The 21,125-nt window shown below is 38.6% G+C and overlaps 1 protein-coding gene across 1 annotated transcript in view; it reads right to left on the bottom strand.

Moving 5' to 3' along the window:
• Positions 1-21,125, bottom strand: part of LOC129783009 (potassium/sodium hyperpolarization-activated cyclic nucleotide-gated channel 1-like) — a 204,705-nt gene that overhangs the window by 29,066 nt on the left and 154,514 nt on the right. Inside the window, exon 6 of the mRNA XM_055792628.1 lies at positions 9,923-10,163. Within this exon, the coding sequence (XP_055648603.1) occupies positions 9,923-10,163 (241 nt within the window). The remainder of the gene's footprint in view (positions 1-9,922; positions 10,164-21,125) is intronic.

Here is a 21,125-nt window from a genome sequence, read left to right as displayed (position 1 = left end):
TATTTAGATACTAGAAATTATTAGCATTATTATTAACATTGTAAATATACATTTTAGATTTTGCTAATTAATAAAACTCCTAAAACCATATCCACTTATACCTTCTAGCATTGCAGAGTAAGTTATTTTCTTTCTAACTTCTTTAAGACTCTTAGACTTTTAAAAAGGATAAATAGCAAGTTCTTCTGACTGCATGGTGTTTTCTATATAAAATATGTTGTCAAAAGAACAACATAATGCAGAACAAGGAGTTGTGCTATACTATTAGGAAATTGTATACGCAAAATGGCAGACTAGTCTGTGCCAAAAAAATTCCAATTTTAGGACCTCTTGCAGACAATACTTTTAGAGAAATGTTTTTTACTGTTCACCTTAAAAGTATTTTATTAATGAGTTGGTAAGGAGATGGGGAGATTCTGCTCCTTTAAAGCAGTGTGCTTGCGATTAAGAATGTGAATGATCACACCTCAGGGAGGCTAGTTATAATTAATTATGTATTTCAGTGCAGTACTGAATTGGAGTATGAATACTGAGAGACTTAATTCACCACTACCTTGAATAAGAAGTAGCCATATGCAGTGTTTTTGCAAAATGTAAAACTGTATCATATAATATTGTCCAGGTATAAATTTGTCCTGGTTTTGGCTGTGACAGAGTTAATTTTCTTCTTAGTAGCTGGTGCAGTGCTGTGTTTTGGATTTAGTATGAGAATAATGTTGATAACACACTGATGTTTTTAGTTCTTGCTAAGTAGTGCTTACTCTAAATCAAGGACTTTTCAGTTTCCCACGCTCTGCCAGTGAGCAGGTACACAAAAAGCTGGGAGCAAGCACAACCAGGACAGCTGATCTAAATTAGTCAAAGGGATATTCCATACCATAGAACATCATGCTCAGTATATAAACTGGGGGAGTTGGCCAGGAGGTGCCGATCACTGCTTGGGGACTGTCTGGGCATCAGTCAGTGGGTGGTGAGCAATTGTATTGTGCATAATTTGTTTCTCGTGGGTTTTATTTCTCTCTCTCTTTTTGTTATCTCCCTTTTCATTACTATTATTACTAATATTATTGTTATATTTTACTGTATTACAATTATTAAACTGGTCTTAACTCATGGGTTTTACCTTTTTTCCAATTCTCCTCCCCATCTCACCAGGGGAGGGGAGGAGTGAGCGAGTGGCTGTGTGGTACTTGGTTGCCAGCTAAGGTTAAACCACAACAAAATTACGAGGTGTAAAGCAGTGAGTGGTCAGGCACTTTAACAGCATTTTCTCTATTTATCATCAATATTATACTGCAAATTCTTAAAAGTAGACCATCAAAAGGAAGTACCTAGAGTGTACCCAGAAAAAAAAACAAAGTGGCAAAATGTAATCTGAAGTTACTCAACATTTCACATGGTGTTATTTTCCAATACACTGGTCTAAAATATACTGACAGTTGCTGTTCAGAAATGGGGAAAAGCTCCATCAATAATAGGTAGGTCAAAGTAGTTCTAACTGGCCTTCTACAAACTGAAGCAATGCAAGATACAATTTCAAGTGTGTAAGGATAGCTGTTAAAACAGTTGTAAGGAACCAATATATTAATAATTGCCTTAAACATTTCTTGGTGCACATATTCAAGTGGAACTGGTGAAAAAAGCGGTTCTGCTCAAATTGGAGAGGAATTAAAATGAGCTGTTGCTGCAAAGTGAGTTGCTGTTGCCTAATTTGGTAACCCCAAGGTGGTACAGGATGGAATGGCTTTAGGTCTCATGAAGGTGAGATCTAGCTAGCGCTTCCTGGAAGAGACTTCTGTGGTAACATAAGGCAACTGCTCATGTGCACAGCAGGGGTTGCTGAAAGCTTTTGGGGGCACTCACCCCTCACGACTGCTGATGAGGACAACTTGCGACCACCACTGCTCACATGTTGAACTTGTGCAGGCACAGACCACACCCACCCTCACTTTGTATGTAAATGAGGAGGCATCCTCTTGAGAGCATAAACCCGAATTGATGAAAGCTTGGGTGGGACCTCCCCACCAAGATGCCTAGGGTGAAGAGGACCAACGGGATGCTGCTGGATCCATGGGTGGTGATCTCTCTTTTCTCTCCCCTCCCCCCCCCCCCTTCTTCTCCTCTCCTCTCTTTATTGAATAGTGACAGCGCGTGGCACGGGACTTGCTTATCCAGTTAAAGTAATCACTATTGAGCTATCGTATCTAACCACATCTTGTATTTTGTATTTATTAATTATAAAACTGGTTGGTTGGTGTCATTTCATCTTAATTCAGTCCAAGGGTATCACGAACTTAGTCATTGGCTCCAAGGGGAAGGAGGTCATCCTAAACAATTCCTTTTGGGTTGTGAAAACAGTACTAAATAATTTAGACAAAATAAAATATTTTAAAATCTAAAGTATTCCATGAACTAAATGTTATAAAAATAAAGGGAGGAAAAGGACTTTCCAGAAGGGAAGGAGAACTTGCAGAGCCAGAGCTTATGATGATGATTAAAGGAGCTCTAAAAGCCACACATGGAACCAACTGAGTAAGAGGAATGGAATTCTTGGAAAGGAGTTCTTTTACTAAAACCAACTTCTCTTTAGTTTATTAAACTCCTGCATATTTGTTATTAATCATAAGACATTTGAATCACCAACATATATAATATTATTATGGAATGATTCTGATATCATTAACTCCAGCAAAAATCAGAATTGCCTCGTATCAGTGGTATTACACCAGTTTATATCAATGTATATTGTTATAATGTAGATAACATTAGTATTAAGTTCATTACACACATTATTTCTGCTTTGTAAAATCTCAGTAAATTATGAACTATGCTTCTCTATAAGCAAAAGACCCATATTTTTGTGCTTCATCTATAAAGACTTCAAAATATTTGCTTTTTACCAATTTTATGTGTCTAGTGAGGAAGAAATATGCAATCTGTTCAGTAATTCCTCTTATCACAAGAAGTCTATCTAAAACAATTATCTGGTACTCAGAGGAAAAGGTTCAGTAGGACTGAAACCTGGCAATTTCCTCCTTACCATTTACTACTGGGATTATAGCATAAATGAGTTTGAAATATAGAGGTATTAAAGAAGAGAAACAAAAATATGTACTGAGACAGACAAAAAAATTGGGGATGTCTCATTCTCCACTGCTATATACTTAACAATGACTTTAAATTTTCAGTATTAGAAATTGCAAATACTCAAAACCATGGACCAGATGACAAAAAAATTAATTTAGCCATCACAACATCCTGCTGAACAGAGAGCTTAGATGGAACTCATGGAAAAAAGGAGAGTTTACCACCTTTGGAAGAAGGGGCAGGCAGCTCTGGAGAACTATGAGGATGTCACAAGGTTATGCAAGGCAAAGATCAGAGAGATGAAAGCCCAGCTAGAACTCAGGCTGGCCACTGCCTCAAAAGATTAAAAAAAAAAAAAAGTTTCTACAAATACATTAGAAACAAAAGGAGGGCCAAGGATAATCTCCATCCTTTATTGGATGTAGTGGGGAACATTGCCAAAAAGGATGAGGAAAAGGCTGAGGTACTTAATGCTTTCTTGCCTCAGTCTTTAATAGCAAGACCAGTTACCCTCAGGGTACTCATCCCCCTGAGCTGGAAGACAGGGATGAGGAGGAACAGAATGAAGTCCCCACAGTCCAGGAGGAAATGGTTAGTGACCTGCTGCTCCACTTAGACATGCACAAGTCTATGGAGCAGGATGGCATCCACCTGAGTATACTGAGGGAGCTGGCGAATGAGCTCACCAAACCACTCTCCATCATTTATCAACAGTCTTGGCAAAGTGGAGAGGTCCCAGAAGACTGGAGGTTAGCAAATGTGATGCCTGTCTACAAGAAAGGTAGGAAGAAGGATCTGGGGAACTACAGGCCTGTCAGCCTGACCTCAGTGCTGGGAAAGGTTATGGAGCAGATCATCCTGAGCACTATCACATGGCACATGCTGGAAAACCTGGGGACCAGGCCCAGCTAGCATGGGTTTATGAAAGGCAGGTCCTGCTTGACAAACCTGATCTCCTTCTACAACAAGATGACCCACCTAGTAGACAAGGCAAAGGCTGTGGACCTTGTCTACCTGGACCTTAGTAAAGCCTTTGACACCATCTCCCACAGCATTCTCCAGGAGAAACTGGCTGCTCATGGCTTGGATGGGTGTACTTTATGCTGGGTTAAAAGCTGGCTGGCTGGCTGAGCCTAAAGAGTGATAGTAAATGGAGTTACATCCAGGTGGCAGCCGGTCACAAGTGGTGTTCCTCAGGGCTCAGTATTGGGGCCAGTCCTGTTTAATATCTTTATCAGTGATCTGGACAAGCGGATCGAGTGCACCCTCAGTAAGTTTGCAGATGACACCAAGTGTGGGGGGAGAGTGTTGATCTCCTTGAGAGTAGGAAGGCTCTGCAGATGGATATGGACAGGCTGGATTGATGGGCCGAGGCCAATTGTATGAGGTTCAACAAGGAGAAGTTCTGGGTCCTGCACTTGGGTCACAACAACCCCATGCAATGCTACAGGCTTGGGGAAGAGTGGCTGGAAAGCTGCCTGGTAGAAAAGGACCTGGGGATGCTGGTTGAAGGCTTGCTGAACATGAGCCAGCAGTGGGCCCAGGTGGCCCAAAAGGCCAATAGCATCCTGGCTTGCATCAGAAATAGTGTGGCCAGAAGGACAAGGGAAGTGATCCTCCCCCTGTACTCAGCACTGGTGAGGCCACACCTCGAATACTCTGTTCAAGTTTTGGCTCCTCACTTCAAGAGGGATGTAGAGGTGCTGGAGCATGTCCAGAGGAGGGCAACAAAGCTGGTGAAGGGTCTGGAGCACAAGTCTTATGAGGAGCGGCTGAGGGAACTGGAGTTTTTTATTCTGCAGAAGAGGAGGAGATTCAGGGGGGATCTTATTGTTCTCTACAGCTACCTGAAAGGAGGTTGTAGGTAGGTGGGGGTAGATCTCTTCTCCCAGGCAACAAGTGACAGGACAGGAGGAAATGGCCTCAAGTTATGCCAGAGGAGGTTTAGACTGGATATTAGGAAAAAAAAATTTCATGAAAGGGTGGTGAAGCATTGGAACAGGCTTCCCAGGGAGGGTGGAATCTCCATCCCTGGAGGTATTTAAATACACATAGATGCAATGGTTAACGACATGATTTATTGATGGACTTGGCAGTCCTGGGTTAACGGTTGGACTAGATGATCTCAAAGGTCTTTTCCAGCCTAAATGATTCTATGATCCTCAAAATATAATTGCTTACATTTTTTACCTGCCTCGCGATTCTTGTCTGTCCCAGGAAGGCTGAATTCAAGTGTGTGCATATCAATCTTATAATTCAACTTAGCTGTAAACACATGCAGTCAGGTTTCCCTACTTGCTATTCAAAAGGGATAGGTGTAAGCACCTTCTCCCTCACTTTCCAGCTTCTGAAGGTTGCTTTAGGCATGTTCACACATTCTCTTCCTCCTTGCATTTTCTTCCCTTTCTCATCAGTCTCATGCCCATGACATTGTGCTGAACTCACAGTTCCTCTATGTCATTTCTTTGCACCACTCACAACCTAACTCCTACCCACACAGTCCTCTCTCTGTTGACCTCCATTTCACCCTCCACACTCTTCTGACCTCCCCTATGTTTATGTCCTATGTCTTAATATAATCTACCTTCTCCTGACCATCCACTCTCTCCTGACATTCTTCATTCACATTGTACTCTGCCCATCCTACAGAAGCAGCTGGGAGAAGGTTATAATTTTAATTGAGAGCAACCTTGTTTCCTTGTATGAAACATGTATCGGTCTCAGTGGGAGAAGTTCCATTCTCTTTTTTTTTGTAAAGAGAAAAGACCTATTCACTGCTTTGCTATAATTGAATTTTCAGTTCCTGATAATGGGGAAGTGAAGATATTTTAGAAAACAGGAGGGAAAAGAAAAGTGAAGGAAGACATCAAAAATCCATAGATGTTTAGGAAAAATGAGTATTGCAAAATTTCCACAAAAATTATAAGATATGGTCCTGAAGAATCCTCTAAAAGCAGCTATAGAGTATTAAAACCCTGGAATTATCCACCGGTAACTGTGGATTACAAAATTTTACTGATGTAGAAATGAATATATAACTGAGCAATATAGTGAAAATTAGCATCAAAATCAGCATTCATTATCTAATTCCTTTCCCTTCTATAAAAACTCACACAAGCACATCATGTAAGGACAGGAATTCTAAGTTAGGGCAATAAAAAGTTACTGTTTTCTTTAAATGTCAGTAGAAAGAAAAGAAAAATGGATTGTCCTGAATCTTTATGAAACAGTTCTTCTACTGATCCATGTCTGTTCAAGACAATTTATGGCACTCTCTAAAACATTTCCTCTTTGGTCTGTTTTCTGAACATATTTATTTATCTGTTTTGTTATTCCAATAATTGGAGGACATTGGTTTTTGATATGTTGACTGCAGATCTGAGGGAGCGTAGACTGGTCAGTATTTCTCACTTCTTCCCTTACATGTTTTGTATATTCTGTCGAAGGGGAAGCGGGGGCAAGGGTGGAGGGGTACACGGCCTAGGGAAAAGGATAGTACCAGAAATTACTTTCAAATTCACATTAGTACTTGGAGTAGATATGTAGGGTGATAATATCCTTCAATTAGGATACTGAAGGACAAAAAACTTGTTGGGATCTAAATTAGCATCCTACATGTTGCTGGGCTAAGTAATGCTCCTGCACGCAAAGTTCAAGAAAAATAGATTAATGAACACGCATAAAGGTTAAGGGATAGAATGCTCTTGCCACAGGAATACCAATGAACAAACCACAGTATTTCTGTGGCCACTGTCTTGTACTTAGTCCTTCCCTCCAGAAATGAGAAACCAGTGAGCACAGATGAGGAAAGAGGCAGGCAGTAATCAAGCCCAGATCTATGGAGTACTCTCTAGAGTCACCATTCTGCACCTCCCTCAAAAATCAATGTAAAGCAGAGGTGAAATGTAGCCTGATCAATCAATTCCATTGATGATTATCCAGGCACATTCTTTTTGAGAATTTCTAAGCAATTGTAAGGTTTATCTAGTTACATGTGCAACTTATAACACCCAGATCCATAGGGAAGCCTGTTTTTTAATTAAGAACAAAGATCAGGCATGAGGATTTAATTGTTCAGTAGCATCTCAGTCTTCAAACCTCCAGCTATTACCTCTCTTTATTACTGCAACTTTTGGTTTTCCAGGCTCTCACTCTCCCAACAGTCTCCATTCAAGCCTCTCCCAAATACTGGCCACACAGCTTCAGCTCTTGTTAAATCATGGCTTTCACACTAAACTCCAGTTCTCCAACAACTCTGGGGTGTCAGAATTTTTCTATTAATACAATGTTGTTAATACCCAAACATTTTAAATATTGTAAGTTTGATAAACATTTTCCAAATCCAAGGTGGGATGTCAGTGAAAACCCTCCACAAGTTCTCAAGGCAAGCCTGCATCTCCAGGGACGACTCCTGAATCTCCCCAGAGCCAAGGGCCTCTGTGAAACCCAAAATCTAGGACATACCTGACATCCAACGGTTAGTATCTCTGAGCTGGGATTGTGAACTTCCAATTCATAAGACATTTGAAAAAAAGATCTGTTTAGGTATGGCACATCCCTTCCACCTGTGTCCTTCCCATGCTTGTGAGAGCACAAGTGTTGATATTGATTTATTGGGTCACAACTGGGAGCTATACAGTTGAAATTATAAACTGCAGCTTCTTAAATGGTATCTCAGCCTCAGATTTTGCATGTCTCCATTAGGCAAAACAAAAGGGTTATTTGCCTTAGGATTTGAACACAGGCTTATTCTTCCAGCTTGGTATTATTCTACTGTGCAGCACTTCTTATGCTTTGGTCAGGAAGCTTTACTCAGATTATGATACACATTTCAGGGAAAGAACATCTTTTCCAGAGAGAAGAGAATATTAGATTATTTTTAGGGTTTTTGCTTTGACAAATCAAACCTTTTCAATTCACAGTTATCTGATGTGCAGCTTGTTTCCTCTCTTTTCAACTGCAGTCAAATAGGTATTTCTTCTCCAGGGTCTGAAACCTACTTCTGGGAATTCACAATGCTATATGGTATTCTGTTAAAACAGATCTGAATCACAACACTTTGGATCTCAGGGCACTTCCTTTCTCAGGTTCTTTCTCCCTGCATCCTCTCCTCTCCTCCCCTCTCCCTCTCCTCTCCCTCTCCCTCTCCAAGCAGCTATTATCTCCCATTTGCCTGAGCAGCTGTTTGGTTTGGATGCATTTGCCCCAATTTTTGCACCCCTTGTCTCATCCCAGCTGTAGTTTGGATGAAAAAAACTGCTTTGGTATGCAATGTAATAAGTTCTTGTGGTTTCTGGATATTGCAAATAGCTTATTTTTTGTCTGCATTCCTGCTAAGAAGGGTATTGGGTGAACAGGATAAGCTAAGTACTTGCACTGCAACAACAGGCTAACAGTTATGTAAAATACTTTCATGTGCAATGTCCTCTGATCCTCTGCTAGTTCAGAGGAGTATTATGGCCAGATTCAGCACACAGGCTCTTGCAAACTCATTTTCATAAACTAGGGCACTGCTAAGCATAGAGAAGACCAAGACCAAGGTTGCTTTGTTTCTTCATCCTCAGCATTTACCTTTTCTTTCTCCTTAATCTCCTGTCTTCAGCATCTACAGTTTAAGCCCATGGGATAAGCAAAAGACTTCTTTACTAAAGTGCTTCAACAAATACTGGTACAAATCACCTTCCAGAGGCTACTGCAGAGTGACAAGGCCTGGTGGCCAGATCAGTAGGAGTTGCTTTAGCGTATTATTCTAAAACAGGATTAGTTAAGTAACTATGGCCCAATTCAAACACTGAGCCCAATTCAGTTTTCTAAGCTTCCCACTTCTGTATAACAGCTAAATGCCACCGATTAGGATTTCAATTGAACAATTTGTGAAAGGCTTTTGACTCAGTTCTGGAATAATTCATGGGACTCAACAGAAAATTAATACAATAACCAACTAATTGTAACTCCCATGGGCAGCAGTGGTACATGCAAATGATCAATCAGGTCCTGGAAACCAGCCTTGCTGCTACCCACAGAAGCAGACACCTATTCTACTGAACAAAGACAATTTACAGTCACAAGTAACAACATCTTCATACCGGTAAATTATTAAATGTAAAAAAAAAAAAGAAAAATAATTTTTTAATCCAAATATAAAAATCCAGATGCATTCATCTAAATAAAAAACCTATTTTTCATTAGGATTGCCAGATTATTTTAATTTGGATTAAAATTCATGTCTGATTTTTATTAATATACATCTGTTAGAGAGCTATCTATTCAAATAGGGAGTCCAGTTTTCCATAGTATATGCTGGAAGGATAAACATTGATGTGTGCTAAACATCAGTAAAAAAGCACTAAAACCAGACTGAAATATTTTTGAAGAATACCAAAATATCCCATATAGTCTTTTATCCACTGTCTAATTTTGTAATTCTTGCAGTGATTTTTACCTTTTAGAAGTGCTTTACATTTATGACTCAAAATTTGTATCCCTTTTTAAAGAAGAAGAATCCTGATTATTTTATCTTCAAATACCTATAAAATTGCTATGCAAATTATTATATTTTTATTGAAATACTGTCTGTTAAATAACAGTGCTCAATTCAAAATAACTTGAAAATTCAGGAAGGTCATTTTGTATTTTCAATAGCAATCCTTGCAACAGTAAGCAGACTCTGAATGTCTTATTCAGAAATATTTTGTGCACTCTTCACTGCAATTCGAATTGTCTAGGCAAAAGAAACTCAGTAGACTTATTATGATGTCTTTATATTTCTGATATCTGAACATTTTTTATTCTAGTGCATTCAGTCCAATGTTACAATTAATTTTTTCCTACTCACCCCCAAAGTAAGAGCCATCTGTCAACTTCAGCTCCTTGTTGGATTTGGTGATGACACCAGCAACACCATGCTGAATGAAATACATCTTTTTACCCACAGCCCCTTCTCGGATAATATAATCTCCAGGCTGGAACACTTCAAATCGCAGTTTGCTTAGCATAGCAGTCACAAAATTTGGGTCTGCATTAGCAAAAAGAGGCATTGTAGCAACCAGCTTCCGACAGTTGAAGTTGACAATCTCCTAAATGGGAAGGAAACATAATAATAATAATGGTTATCAAATACATATATTATGATGGGCATTGAGAAAAGACTTTCTGCTTTGTTCACAAATAAGTTATTTATGCTCTTATTGTACTTTTCTGTGTTTCTTTCTGTGTCTAATTTTTTTAATCTTTTCATTACATTTTCATGTTTCTACTTAAGTGATTAAAACAAGAGTGCAATACTGATTTGTATTACTGAGGTCAAAGGTTGTCTTCTTCAGGTGATTTTCATGTTATTTATTATTTCCCTTGGCTTTTAAGGGAAAAAAGATGACAGAAAAATAAAAATAAAATAGGAATTACACTGGCTGACAACAAGATTAGTTGCTGCAGTAACTGTATTAAGTGATAAAAGTTATGCAAGCAGAAAGTTTAGCACTGTGTTTTCAAATATTACACCAGTAATCTTTCTGATGGAACAACTGCAGTGGTAATATAAATGCACATTATAGTTAGCTGCAGGGCTAGCTGAAATCAACAGGAAAATTTCCTTTCCAGAATTTAATTCATCTTTTAAACACTGAGGCATACATTCCTGCTCTTCAAAGAAATGCATACACAGTAGACCCTTATATGCAGAAAGCAGTACTATTTTCCTAAGACTGCTACAGACCTTAAGGGTGTCTCCTGGGGGAGAGGAGTATGGAGAATGTCTGGTCATTACTGAAAGGAGATGAGAGATGTATGAGAGGAGGATAGAGAATGTCTGAAGAGAAATGTATGAGAGGAGGATGGAGAACGTCTGATCTGGCAGGAGATGAGAGATATATGAGAGGAGGATAGAGAATGTCTGAAGAGAAATGTATGAGAGGAGGATGGAGAACGTCTGATCTGGCAGGAGATGAGAGAACAGCTGGGTATTGTGAAGGAAAGTAAGAAAGATAAACATGGTTATCTAGTAGTCAAAAGGTGTCTGCATGCTTGTAGTGATATATAGCTATGTAACTGCATGAATGGTTTCTGCCCTGAGCCTGGTGGTACATACAGCTGGAATTCGTATCCAGGCTCAGAGATATAAATATGAGCTTCTCTGTACAATAAAGTGTCTCTGGTTGCACCACAACCTGAGTCTGTGCCTTCATACACCACATCTCCCACCAAGAATATTTATATTTACAGAGCCAACTATGAGCACATCTATATGAAAGCATTAGTACCAAAAAGCTGTAAATGTCCTACTTGCTTTAAATTAAAAAATGAACGACTGAAAGCATTTCATGAATTTCAAATTGTTTCAAGCTAATTCTTGCAGACCTTACTTTGTCTTAGGAAAATGAACATGTTCAGTTATTCATATTTAACAGTGTACTGAACAACTGGGACTAATCAGTATTACACATGAAGAGGGGCTTAGGCAGGCAATGTGCTGAGTTAGCAACCCAAACATGACAGGAAAAGGATATATGATCATCTGTGTATAAATGCACAGAGAAGAAATAAAAGAAAAATACAACCAGCAGTCACCTAACTGCTTTGGAGAGCTAAATATTATTTCAGTGTCAGAGGAGCATCCCTAGTATTTCTGACACCAAGACAACCCTTCATGACTGATGTAAAGGAGATATCCCACCTACCAGTGCTCTTACCTCCTTGACTAAGGTTCCTTGCACTCCTGCTGGATGTTGCTCTTTCAGCCTTCCATGCATCTGCTGCCTCATACTTACTTATCTCATATATCACATGCAGCCTGCTCTCTGGGCAGCAAGTTGAGATATGCTTGTCCACAGTTCAGACAAATTCCTTCTTTCTCCTCCCACTCCCACCGTCTGATATCCTACTTGCAGACATGATGGGAAAGTTCAGCTAATTCCACAGTATAAGCATCAAAGCTGTAATGGGTTCTTCAAATCAGTCCCCTTGCATGTGGGAAGGAGGTGGGAATCTCCCCTTGAAGGGAAGCCATTGGCTACTGAGGCAATTAAGAGGCATGGGCAATGATCTAAGCATGAAGAAACAACCGCCTTTCCCAGAGAAATTGCACCCTTTCAAAATAAATCCAGTGGAACTTGGAAAAATAATGTGAAGCAAAATGTCTCACCAGGCACCTGGGAAGCAGAAAGCTGTTATCTCTAGCAACGTCTTATTTTCCATTAAAAAAAAAAAAAGAAAAGCCAGAGCAAAATTGCTTTCTTGTGCTACTCCTAAGATAGACTTATGATATCTTCTGAGAATCCCACAAGAAAGTGTCATATAATGGCAAGGTGAAAACAGAAGTGTCTGTAAGCAGAAATGAACATTGAGCCTTAACAAAGAGCAATACAGTGGTTCTCTTTAACCTTGGTCTCAATAGCATCATCTCTATACTTAGATAAGTATAATATCTTTTTTCCTATGAATGAACTAAGGAGATACAAAACCATATAATTTTATATAATTATATCTTAATGCAGATTTAATTTCAGAATTATTGGGTTAAAGATGGAGTGAATGAAGAGATGCTACATGTTTGAAGTCAAACACTAAACTCCAATTGAATTCAGCGGGGATATGATTCCACCAAGAACATTTTACCTGATAATTATTTATAAGTGATGGAAATAGAACAACACTACCATTCCATCACTTTTCACTGTACTGCCTCACTCTCCCTCACCCTCTCTGATTGCCATACTTCTTTGTTTTATGAGTGTTTTAGCATGCCTGAAACACTGCACCATGTATGGACTCCATGGCTAAACATAAATGGGCTGGATTAAGACAGGAGGAGACTGATCTGAGATCAAGAACAGACTTCTTCATGGTTGCATGAAACTTGAAATGTACAGGAATACATGGCAGGAATGGAAACCAGAAAAGATGGAAGGAAAAGAGCACAGAGATTTGTAATGACTGGGAGATTTCTACTTTCAGAAAGGAGAAGCAATCTAGCTATGACTCCCACCCAGTGCAGACAAAGGCATGGGTGCTACTGGTGCAATACTATGGGACAACACTATCTCCTCACACGACATCAGAATTAGAGCTTAAAAGCCCCCACAAACTAGTCTTCCTTGTAAAAACACATGGAAAATTTGATGCAAGATGTGGTGCTGTTTGCCTGAATCCAAAAATTATCTCAAGCAACAGCACTGCAAGATGTGAACTACCAGAGGAGTGTCACTGGCATTAAGGATCAGTGAATCCTGCTGAGTCATTAAGTCAAGAGGAGTAATCCCAGGCTACCCTGGTACATTCTGTATGAGAGAATAAATATTTAAAAAAGAGATTACATCTGACCACCTTTCTAAAGGATGAGGAAAAGCCTTTTTTCCTTCTTGTCTAAATAGGTAACAAGGAACTTAATTTCTCAGTAAAGCTTCAGCCACCCTGCTTCCCTTCCAAGGGAAAGTTATTCTCTTCTCTCACTGCTTGCAGTATGGTGGCATCAAGCAAGGAGTCCCAGACTACATTCTCAGCTCCATATGAGACTTTGTTACTGCAGTCTCGGCTGATGCTAGAAAGGTGGGAACAACTGTTACGTGTCTTGCCTTGCTCAGGGACTTTTTAGTAGACTTGCTGCTTGTTTTCTGTTTCTGAGAGTTAAATAATTGTCTGGTGTGTCCAGGAGGCAGAGAAAGAAGATTACTAAAGAAAGCAAAAATTGACTAGAAATTATATAGACAATGATGGGGAAGCACAGAAAAGGCTGGGAGAGTGAAAAGTTCAGCTCCAGTCATGATCAGGAAGAAAGAGAAAAATAGACCTAGGTAGAGTATTAAGAAAGAGAGTGGGAGGAAAATCAAAAGAAAATACACAAAGGAACTAGAAGAAAGGGAAAAAAGGAGGCAGGAAGGTTGACTTTCAAAAACAAATTGAGAAATTTAAATTCCTGAAAAAGTGAGAGCATGGGAGCACAGTACCTGGAGAAAAGGTGTCTGGAGTGAAAGCTGAGAAGTGGGGCAGATGAAGAAAAAACAAGGAAATTGGGAAAAAAAAAAAAAAGTGATCAGTAACGTATCTTAATAGCTTCATAGGTGAACATGATATAGATAGAGAATTCAGGCCTGCATGACTCCACTGCACCTAGCCAGCCCAGCCCAAGCAGAAAGGGATTCATCTCGTCAGCAGATCATCTTGGAGCCAGCTGACACTGGCTCTGTCAGACATGGGGGGAAGCTTCTGGCATCTTCTCACAGAAGCCACCCTTGTAGCCCCCCTGCTACCAAAACCACGTAAACCTAATACATATGGTATTTTCAGCCGTTATATCCTAGTAATGCACTCAATTTGTTGATTAGTTTATTAGTTTTCTGTGAAAGTTTATGCTAAAGTACAAACCTTCCTTATTTAATATGTTAGAAGGTGGAAAATTACTAAGGGAGAAATAAATGTTCTTTGTTTTTCTTTAAAGTATTTTTATTTAAATAAGAGATTATTCAGAGCAATAAAATACATTTCCCTGAGTCTTAATCATAAGCAGCACTGCAATTTCAGATTCTTGTGTATTACTTTAAATATTATCTTAGGGAGAAAGAAACATTAAATATTATGAATGTGCTTCATGTTGTTTTATGTAACTCAGAAAGTACTAGGAGAAATAGTTCTGTATTTTAAAACAAAAGTAACAAAAGAACAAACTGACAAATTAAAAGTTTACATTTTGTGCAAAGAAAAATCTTCCACTCATATTTTCTTTGAGTTAATTCTTTGGAGCCAGACTGGAACCAGATTATGCTGCCTAATATGATAACTTAATTAGAAGAAATAGTGATTTTGTGTCACCTCTAAACCAAGAAAATACCAAGCCTGTCCTGGTTTCAGCTGGGATGGAGTTAATTTTATTCTTAGTAGCTAGTACAGTGCTGTGTTTTGGCTATGATGTGAGAACAATGCTGATAACAGCACTGATGTTTTTAGTTGTTGCTGGGTAATGTTTATACTGAAGTCAAGGACTTTTCAGTTCCTTGGGCCTTGCCAGCCAGAGGGCTGGAGGGGCACAACAGACTGGGAAGGGACACAGACAGGTCAGCTGACCTGAACCAGCCAAAGAGGTATTCCATACCATGGGACGTCATGCTTGGTATATAAACTTGGAGAGTTAGCTGGGGGGGATCGTTGCTCAGGGACTGGCTGGGCATCGGTCAGCTGGTGGTGAGCAGTTGTACTGTGCATCACTTGGTTTTTTTCCCTTTTCCCTTTTCCTTTGGATTTTACCCTTTTCCCCCCACCTTTCCATTCTAATTGCTATTATTCTTGTTATTGTTATTATTACTGTTATTCTTATCTCTTTATTCTGTTTAAATTATTAAATTGTTCTTATCTCGACCCTCGAGTTTTACATTCCTTTCTGATTCTCCTCCCCACCCCTCTGGGAAGGGGGGGAAGGGGGGGGGAGTGAGCAAGTGGCTGCATGGTGTTTGGTTGCTGGCAGTGTTTGGTTGCTGGCTGGGGTTAAATCATGACAAGCCTTAGGAAAGGATTAGGAGTGTATTATATAGCTAAAGTAGTTAAAGGGCACGAGTGATTCAGACCTACATGGAACAAGTGTTGATCTAATTCAAGTGTTGGTCTCTGTTGCACAAGAACTAAGTCAGAGGTGCAACAGTCAATATAAGATTGGTTAGGTAATTACACTGGCTCCTATTCCTTTATATTGTACCAATTTTATCACTCATCTTGGCCTTCCTGGCTATTTTTTCAAATTGATATTAAATCATTATGTATTATAATTCTGCATGGGTTCAGTATTTCTGGATGACTGTTCTGATGCATCTCAAGATGTCACATTTATAGAGGCAGCAAGGCTGTCCTAGCTGTGACCAGGGCATGACAGTGATTCACTGTGTTAGTTCTATGATGGCATCTATAAGAGTTTTTAGGACCTTTTTCCCAGGAGAAGATTTTTAGATAAAGGTGGTGCTTTTAGTTTAACTAGAAAAAGCTTTTACTAGAAAAAAGCAGACAAAGTTATTGAGAGGTTTGATTACTTTTTCCCACTAAACCAATTGAGCTAATAAAAGGTACTACTTCCATCTACAAATTGCGTACTTTGGTGTAGGCCACCGAAGCCTGTTTATGGCTACATCAAACAACTGCTTAATTTCATTAGGTGACTTCTACATACTATTGTAAAAATCTTGTGCATAACTTTAACAATGCAATTTTTTTTCTGAGTGTCTCTCCTTTACACCCTGCTTTCAAAAGATGAAAAAATAAATCAGTCTTAATTTCCTGACTATTGAAAGAAGAAATCACCTCATTAAGAAAGATATTTTTTCTCTTAGAAACAACTTACAAAAAGAAAATTACTGAGCAGGTGATTAAGAGTGAACTACAGGAAAAAGCATGATATTTAGGGATTTGGGGTTATATGAGCAGCTTAAATATATTTAAACTGGGTTTTAAGGAGTCATATTCTGTATGTGTCCATGATATCCTGTAATTTTCTAACCCATTTGTCAATTATAGTCAACTTTGGCAGAAAGGAAGCATCTTACAGATATTAAGTTCTCACAGGTTTTATGACAGCAGGCAATCTGGAGGACTAGGACTATAACTTCACTGAATGAATGACTACATCATTAGCTCACAACTTGTTTAATGCCAGAAAATCTACATGCAATAATGGGATGCAATATTCTTTATTTCTGGTGCACCTGAAATTGTTCAAATTGCTTTGACACATCGTGTTTAATCATCTATACAGAGTATATCACTTAAAAAAAAACATTTTTCTCAGAGGCTTTCATATAAATAATAATGACTACATTTTTCTCTTTCAATAGGATTTCCATTTTTCAATAACATTGATCACTTTTAACACAGAGATCCTGCTTAAATTTTACTTACAAATAGGGTAACTTGTGGATAACATCATTTATGCCTAGAGCTACAATGGGAAACACAATTCTCTTTTCATTAGAACTTTGATATTTTGCCATTCTGTTAACATAGCTGGATATTGCGGGTGTGTAGGCTTTAGAAAACCTTGCTCTCTAGCCCCTGTGGCTATACATCTGACTTAAAGACAAAGCACAAAAACTGAAAAACCTCTGATCTCTAGGGCAAAGACAGTCCATATGATCTTAGTTGCCTTGAAAACCAATGGACAGCCTGTGTATTTACACTTTCAAAGCCCTCAGGTCCCCAAGACCTCCAGCACATCTGCAGAGAGGTTACCCAGATGCAGAAAATATTCCAGCCAGCTGTGAGATGAGACAGGCAAAAGGAGGTAGGCAAAAGGAAGAGAGGAATAAAAATGCTTTCCAGCCAAATATTGAATGAAATCCTCTCTTGGATTCTGCCAAGACTGAGTGGAAGCAGGTTCTTCTTTTTTTTTTCTTCTTTTTTTCCCCATCTTATTTTGTTCACTTCATTTTAAGACAAGTCAGTCTTAAAGAGTGCATATGCTAGCTAATATTGCTGTCTCCTAAGAGAAAGCAATTTTTTTTATGCATTTGCAAGCAGAAGGGATATAGATTTGACCAATTATGTTTTCTTGTCTTTGTTGATTAAATGTTGGCCTTCTGCATACTTTTCTATTATTCCCTAGTTGGTTAGAATTTTCTATTCAACTCCTTATATGCATTTTTTAGGCTTCAGAATTATTACTGCATTACATTTAAATGCAGACAGGATAATCCTTTTAAGAATATATGGTTCAACCAAACTTCCAATGATGTCTGATGAAGGATATCCATCTTTTCCCAGCTTGTTAATTTCTTTAATTGAGCTTAAGGGAGAGCAGTTTTGTGCCTTTCATGCTTCTCTTCTCTGGATCTTCCATTATATTTAGAAGATTTAACAAGAGCAAAAGAAAGAAGACAGAAAACAGACACTAACTACCCTTTCATTCACCCGACTGTCCATACATGCCTAAACTGGGCTATTTTTTTAAGGGAATTTAGCTTTAATCTTTAATGTTCTGAAATGTTCTATATTTCTTAATTTTGGTTTCCAGCTGGAAAAGGGATGAGAAGCATCAAAATGAGCATAGAGATACAGGCAATGTTTGTGAGATAGCCAGTCTAATTTCAAAAACCCTGAAGTCCTGATTACTCAGATAAGTACTTAAAGTTTGGGCCAGATGACCAACCTCTATTTCTTGTAGGTTTTCCTTCTGAACTGTACTGCCGAAGAAATTTCCTGAATGCTCATAGAAAACCCACACAGTTTATTACAGAAGGTAATATGGAATTAGTGCTATACTGTTCCCTTTTATTAATTAAATAAACTTCAATTTGAAAATTAATTTAACAAACACTATTTCAGTTTTCTGTCCCCAAATATTCAAATATCTTTATTCCTATTTGTGTGTGTGATACTCACTAATACTAGCATATTCTAGAGGGTAGACTTAGATTAGATATTAGGAAGAAATTCTTTACTGTGAGGGTGGTGAGACACTGGAACAGGTTGCCCAGAGAAGTTCTGGATGCCCCATCCCTGGAAGTGTTCAAGGCCAGGTTGGATGGGGCTTTGAGCAATCTGGTCTAGTGGAAGGTGTCCCTGCCCATGGCAGGGGGGTTAGAACTAGATGGTCTTTAAGGTCCCTTCCAACCTAAACCATTCTATGATTCTATTTACTAAATACTATCTTGGGCAGGGGGCACTTAAGGCTAAAGTCTTGGTTTAGGGAGGGATTTTAAATATTGAATTTGTCCTATTATGCCAACGAGATTACAGATCTAAACACATATATTGTCAAATTGTGGCAGAAAGGTGAATCCTAAGAGATGTGAAGTTTACAAAATCCTATTGGTATCTCTATCAGAAACTTGTATTAGTACATGGAAGGGTGGCATGAATTAGTCATGTTTGTTGTACAAATGAATGAAGCACAACCCATGTTTTTCTAAAACAGTGATTACAGAACAGAAGAAAGTTGGTTTTACTAATAATTACAAAACTTTGTCTAATCTGCTTGCTCACAGGTTAATATCTACTGTAGTATTGCTTTTCCACTGTATTTGGAGCTTCCAGTCACCTCCTCTATCTGGTAATCTGATGATTCTGGAAACTATATTAATTCTTGTGCATTTGTACTGAAACTCCAGTGATACCACTTGCTAACACCAATCAATCTGTGGTTGACCTAGTATGTGATCTGTGTGGCAGCTACTATATTTTTCTACTATATCCTTAAAAAAAAAAAAATCTCAAATGCTACTTATTGCTTTTCTGAATGAAGACTACTTCTTATATACACCAAAGTCAGTGAGATTTTACCTGATTGCCAGAAAAAAATGGTTTTGTTTTAGAATAGTGCAGGAAAGAGTGCTGCTGTTCTCAGAACAGTGCTTGATTCACATGATGGCAAGGAAGAGTAGTTGTGTCTGAGTGAAAGCAAGTCACAAAGAAAAAGAGCAAGAGAGTGGAGTTTCACAAAGGCAGCCTGAGTTACTGTGACTTATTAGGTAAAATATAACGATTTGGGTGCTTTGTTGTGTAAAATATGCCAGTCAATGCAGAAAAGCATGTGATGCCTGAACAATACAGTTTGTCTCACTGAAAAAAAGGAAGGCTATGACTTGTAGATGAAGGCAAGGAGGAAAAAAAACTGTTTGAAGCTAGCAGGGTGCTAAAAGAAAGTATGAAGCAAAGTACTAAGTGGCAGAGAAAAATCAACATGCCTTAGGAGAAATAGAAAGCTGTGACTTGGATATAAATTTTTGTGTTGACTTATTTCTGATTTGCACTTGTTTGATCAAAAGCAGAACTTGAAGCTAGGAATGCTTCAATGGAGAGTTTATTATGAGCTCTGCAACAGGCAAGATATTCCTTCTGCCATCTTATCCCTCCCTCTTTGTCCCCTCCTCCTTTCTCCAGTCCCCTGTGTACTGCAACCCAAATGGCCAAAACAACTGAGTCAGCAAGGAGGTAGTTCTCAAGAGAATGTGCTTTATCTACACTCTATGTATAGGGTTTAGCTGAAACAATAACAACAACAACCAGGAAAACAGTTATTTAAAAAACAGTGGTGTTTTGTTCACTGAGTTATTTTAAAGCTCTCGAAGAGTTCTGGATCAGAAATACTGTCATCTTGTTAATTGCTAGGTTAACACTTCTTATTATGAATTAAAAGCCCGTTGGTTCAAAGCCTCTCTCTCTAAAATTATTAAATGACTTAAATTAAATCTTACTGATTATACTGGATAAATCCCAATTAGCTGAGTTTGAAATATCCACACTGAAGTTATGTTTAGAGGTTTTAATTACATTTCTGTTTGCATCTAATTTGCTTTGTAACTACTCAATGAAGGCCTACTCTATATTATGATATAGATAAACAGCAAACTCCTAACTTAATCTAACACACAAAATCTAAACATTGCTGCATTATGCATTTATAAAAAATGAAAAGATTTATTTAGATTTCTTAGACAAATGTGTGACAGAACCCTGAATGCCTCTGTGTGTGCGTGTATTAGAATATATACGTCAGCTATATATGTACATATCTATATATAACAGAAGAATATAAAAGAAAGGAGGATGCACAGTCCCTTTTCTAATTCTGAATCAGCCTTCATCACTGCTTTACTATGTGACTGGGACAAGCTAATTATGAGACCATTTGAATTTGCCCTCTAAATGAAACTACTGAAAAGGCTGCTGGAGTAAGATCAGGAGCAAGGGCTCAGTGATGCTGTGTTGTGAGTAGCAACTTGCAACATGAGTGTAAGGAACTCATGTCCCACATTCAGTCTGCTGTGCTGGAGCACAAGCATATAGATGTAGAAAAATACTGAACGCACAGATTCTGAAGCCCAGTTTTACAGTGAAACATGAGGATGCTGCTCAGTTACAAATGAAAGGGTGAGACATGGAGAGTTGGCTCTAGAAGAGATATCAGATAGTAAAAATGAAGATGAAGTCTCTGGAAATAACTTAGTAGAGTGACAACCATACAGCCCCAAAGATAGAATTTGCTTGAGAGTACCACTGACTAATTGTTAGCTGCAGGGGAAAGAGATGCATAAATGCCATGGGAGGTATAAAAAGGGTAAGAAATTCTG

The sequence above is a fragment of the Falco peregrinus genome, chromosome W, assembly GCF_023634155.1.
Source record: "Falco peregrinus isolate bFalPer1 chromosome W, bFalPer1.pri, whole genome shotgun sequence".
Taxonomy (NCBI): Eukaryota; Metazoa; Chordata; class Aves; order Falconiformes; family Falconidae; genus Falco; species Falco peregrinus.
Note: the sequence above shows the minus strand (reverse complement) of the source record. Positions and strands in the feature narration are given on the sequence as shown.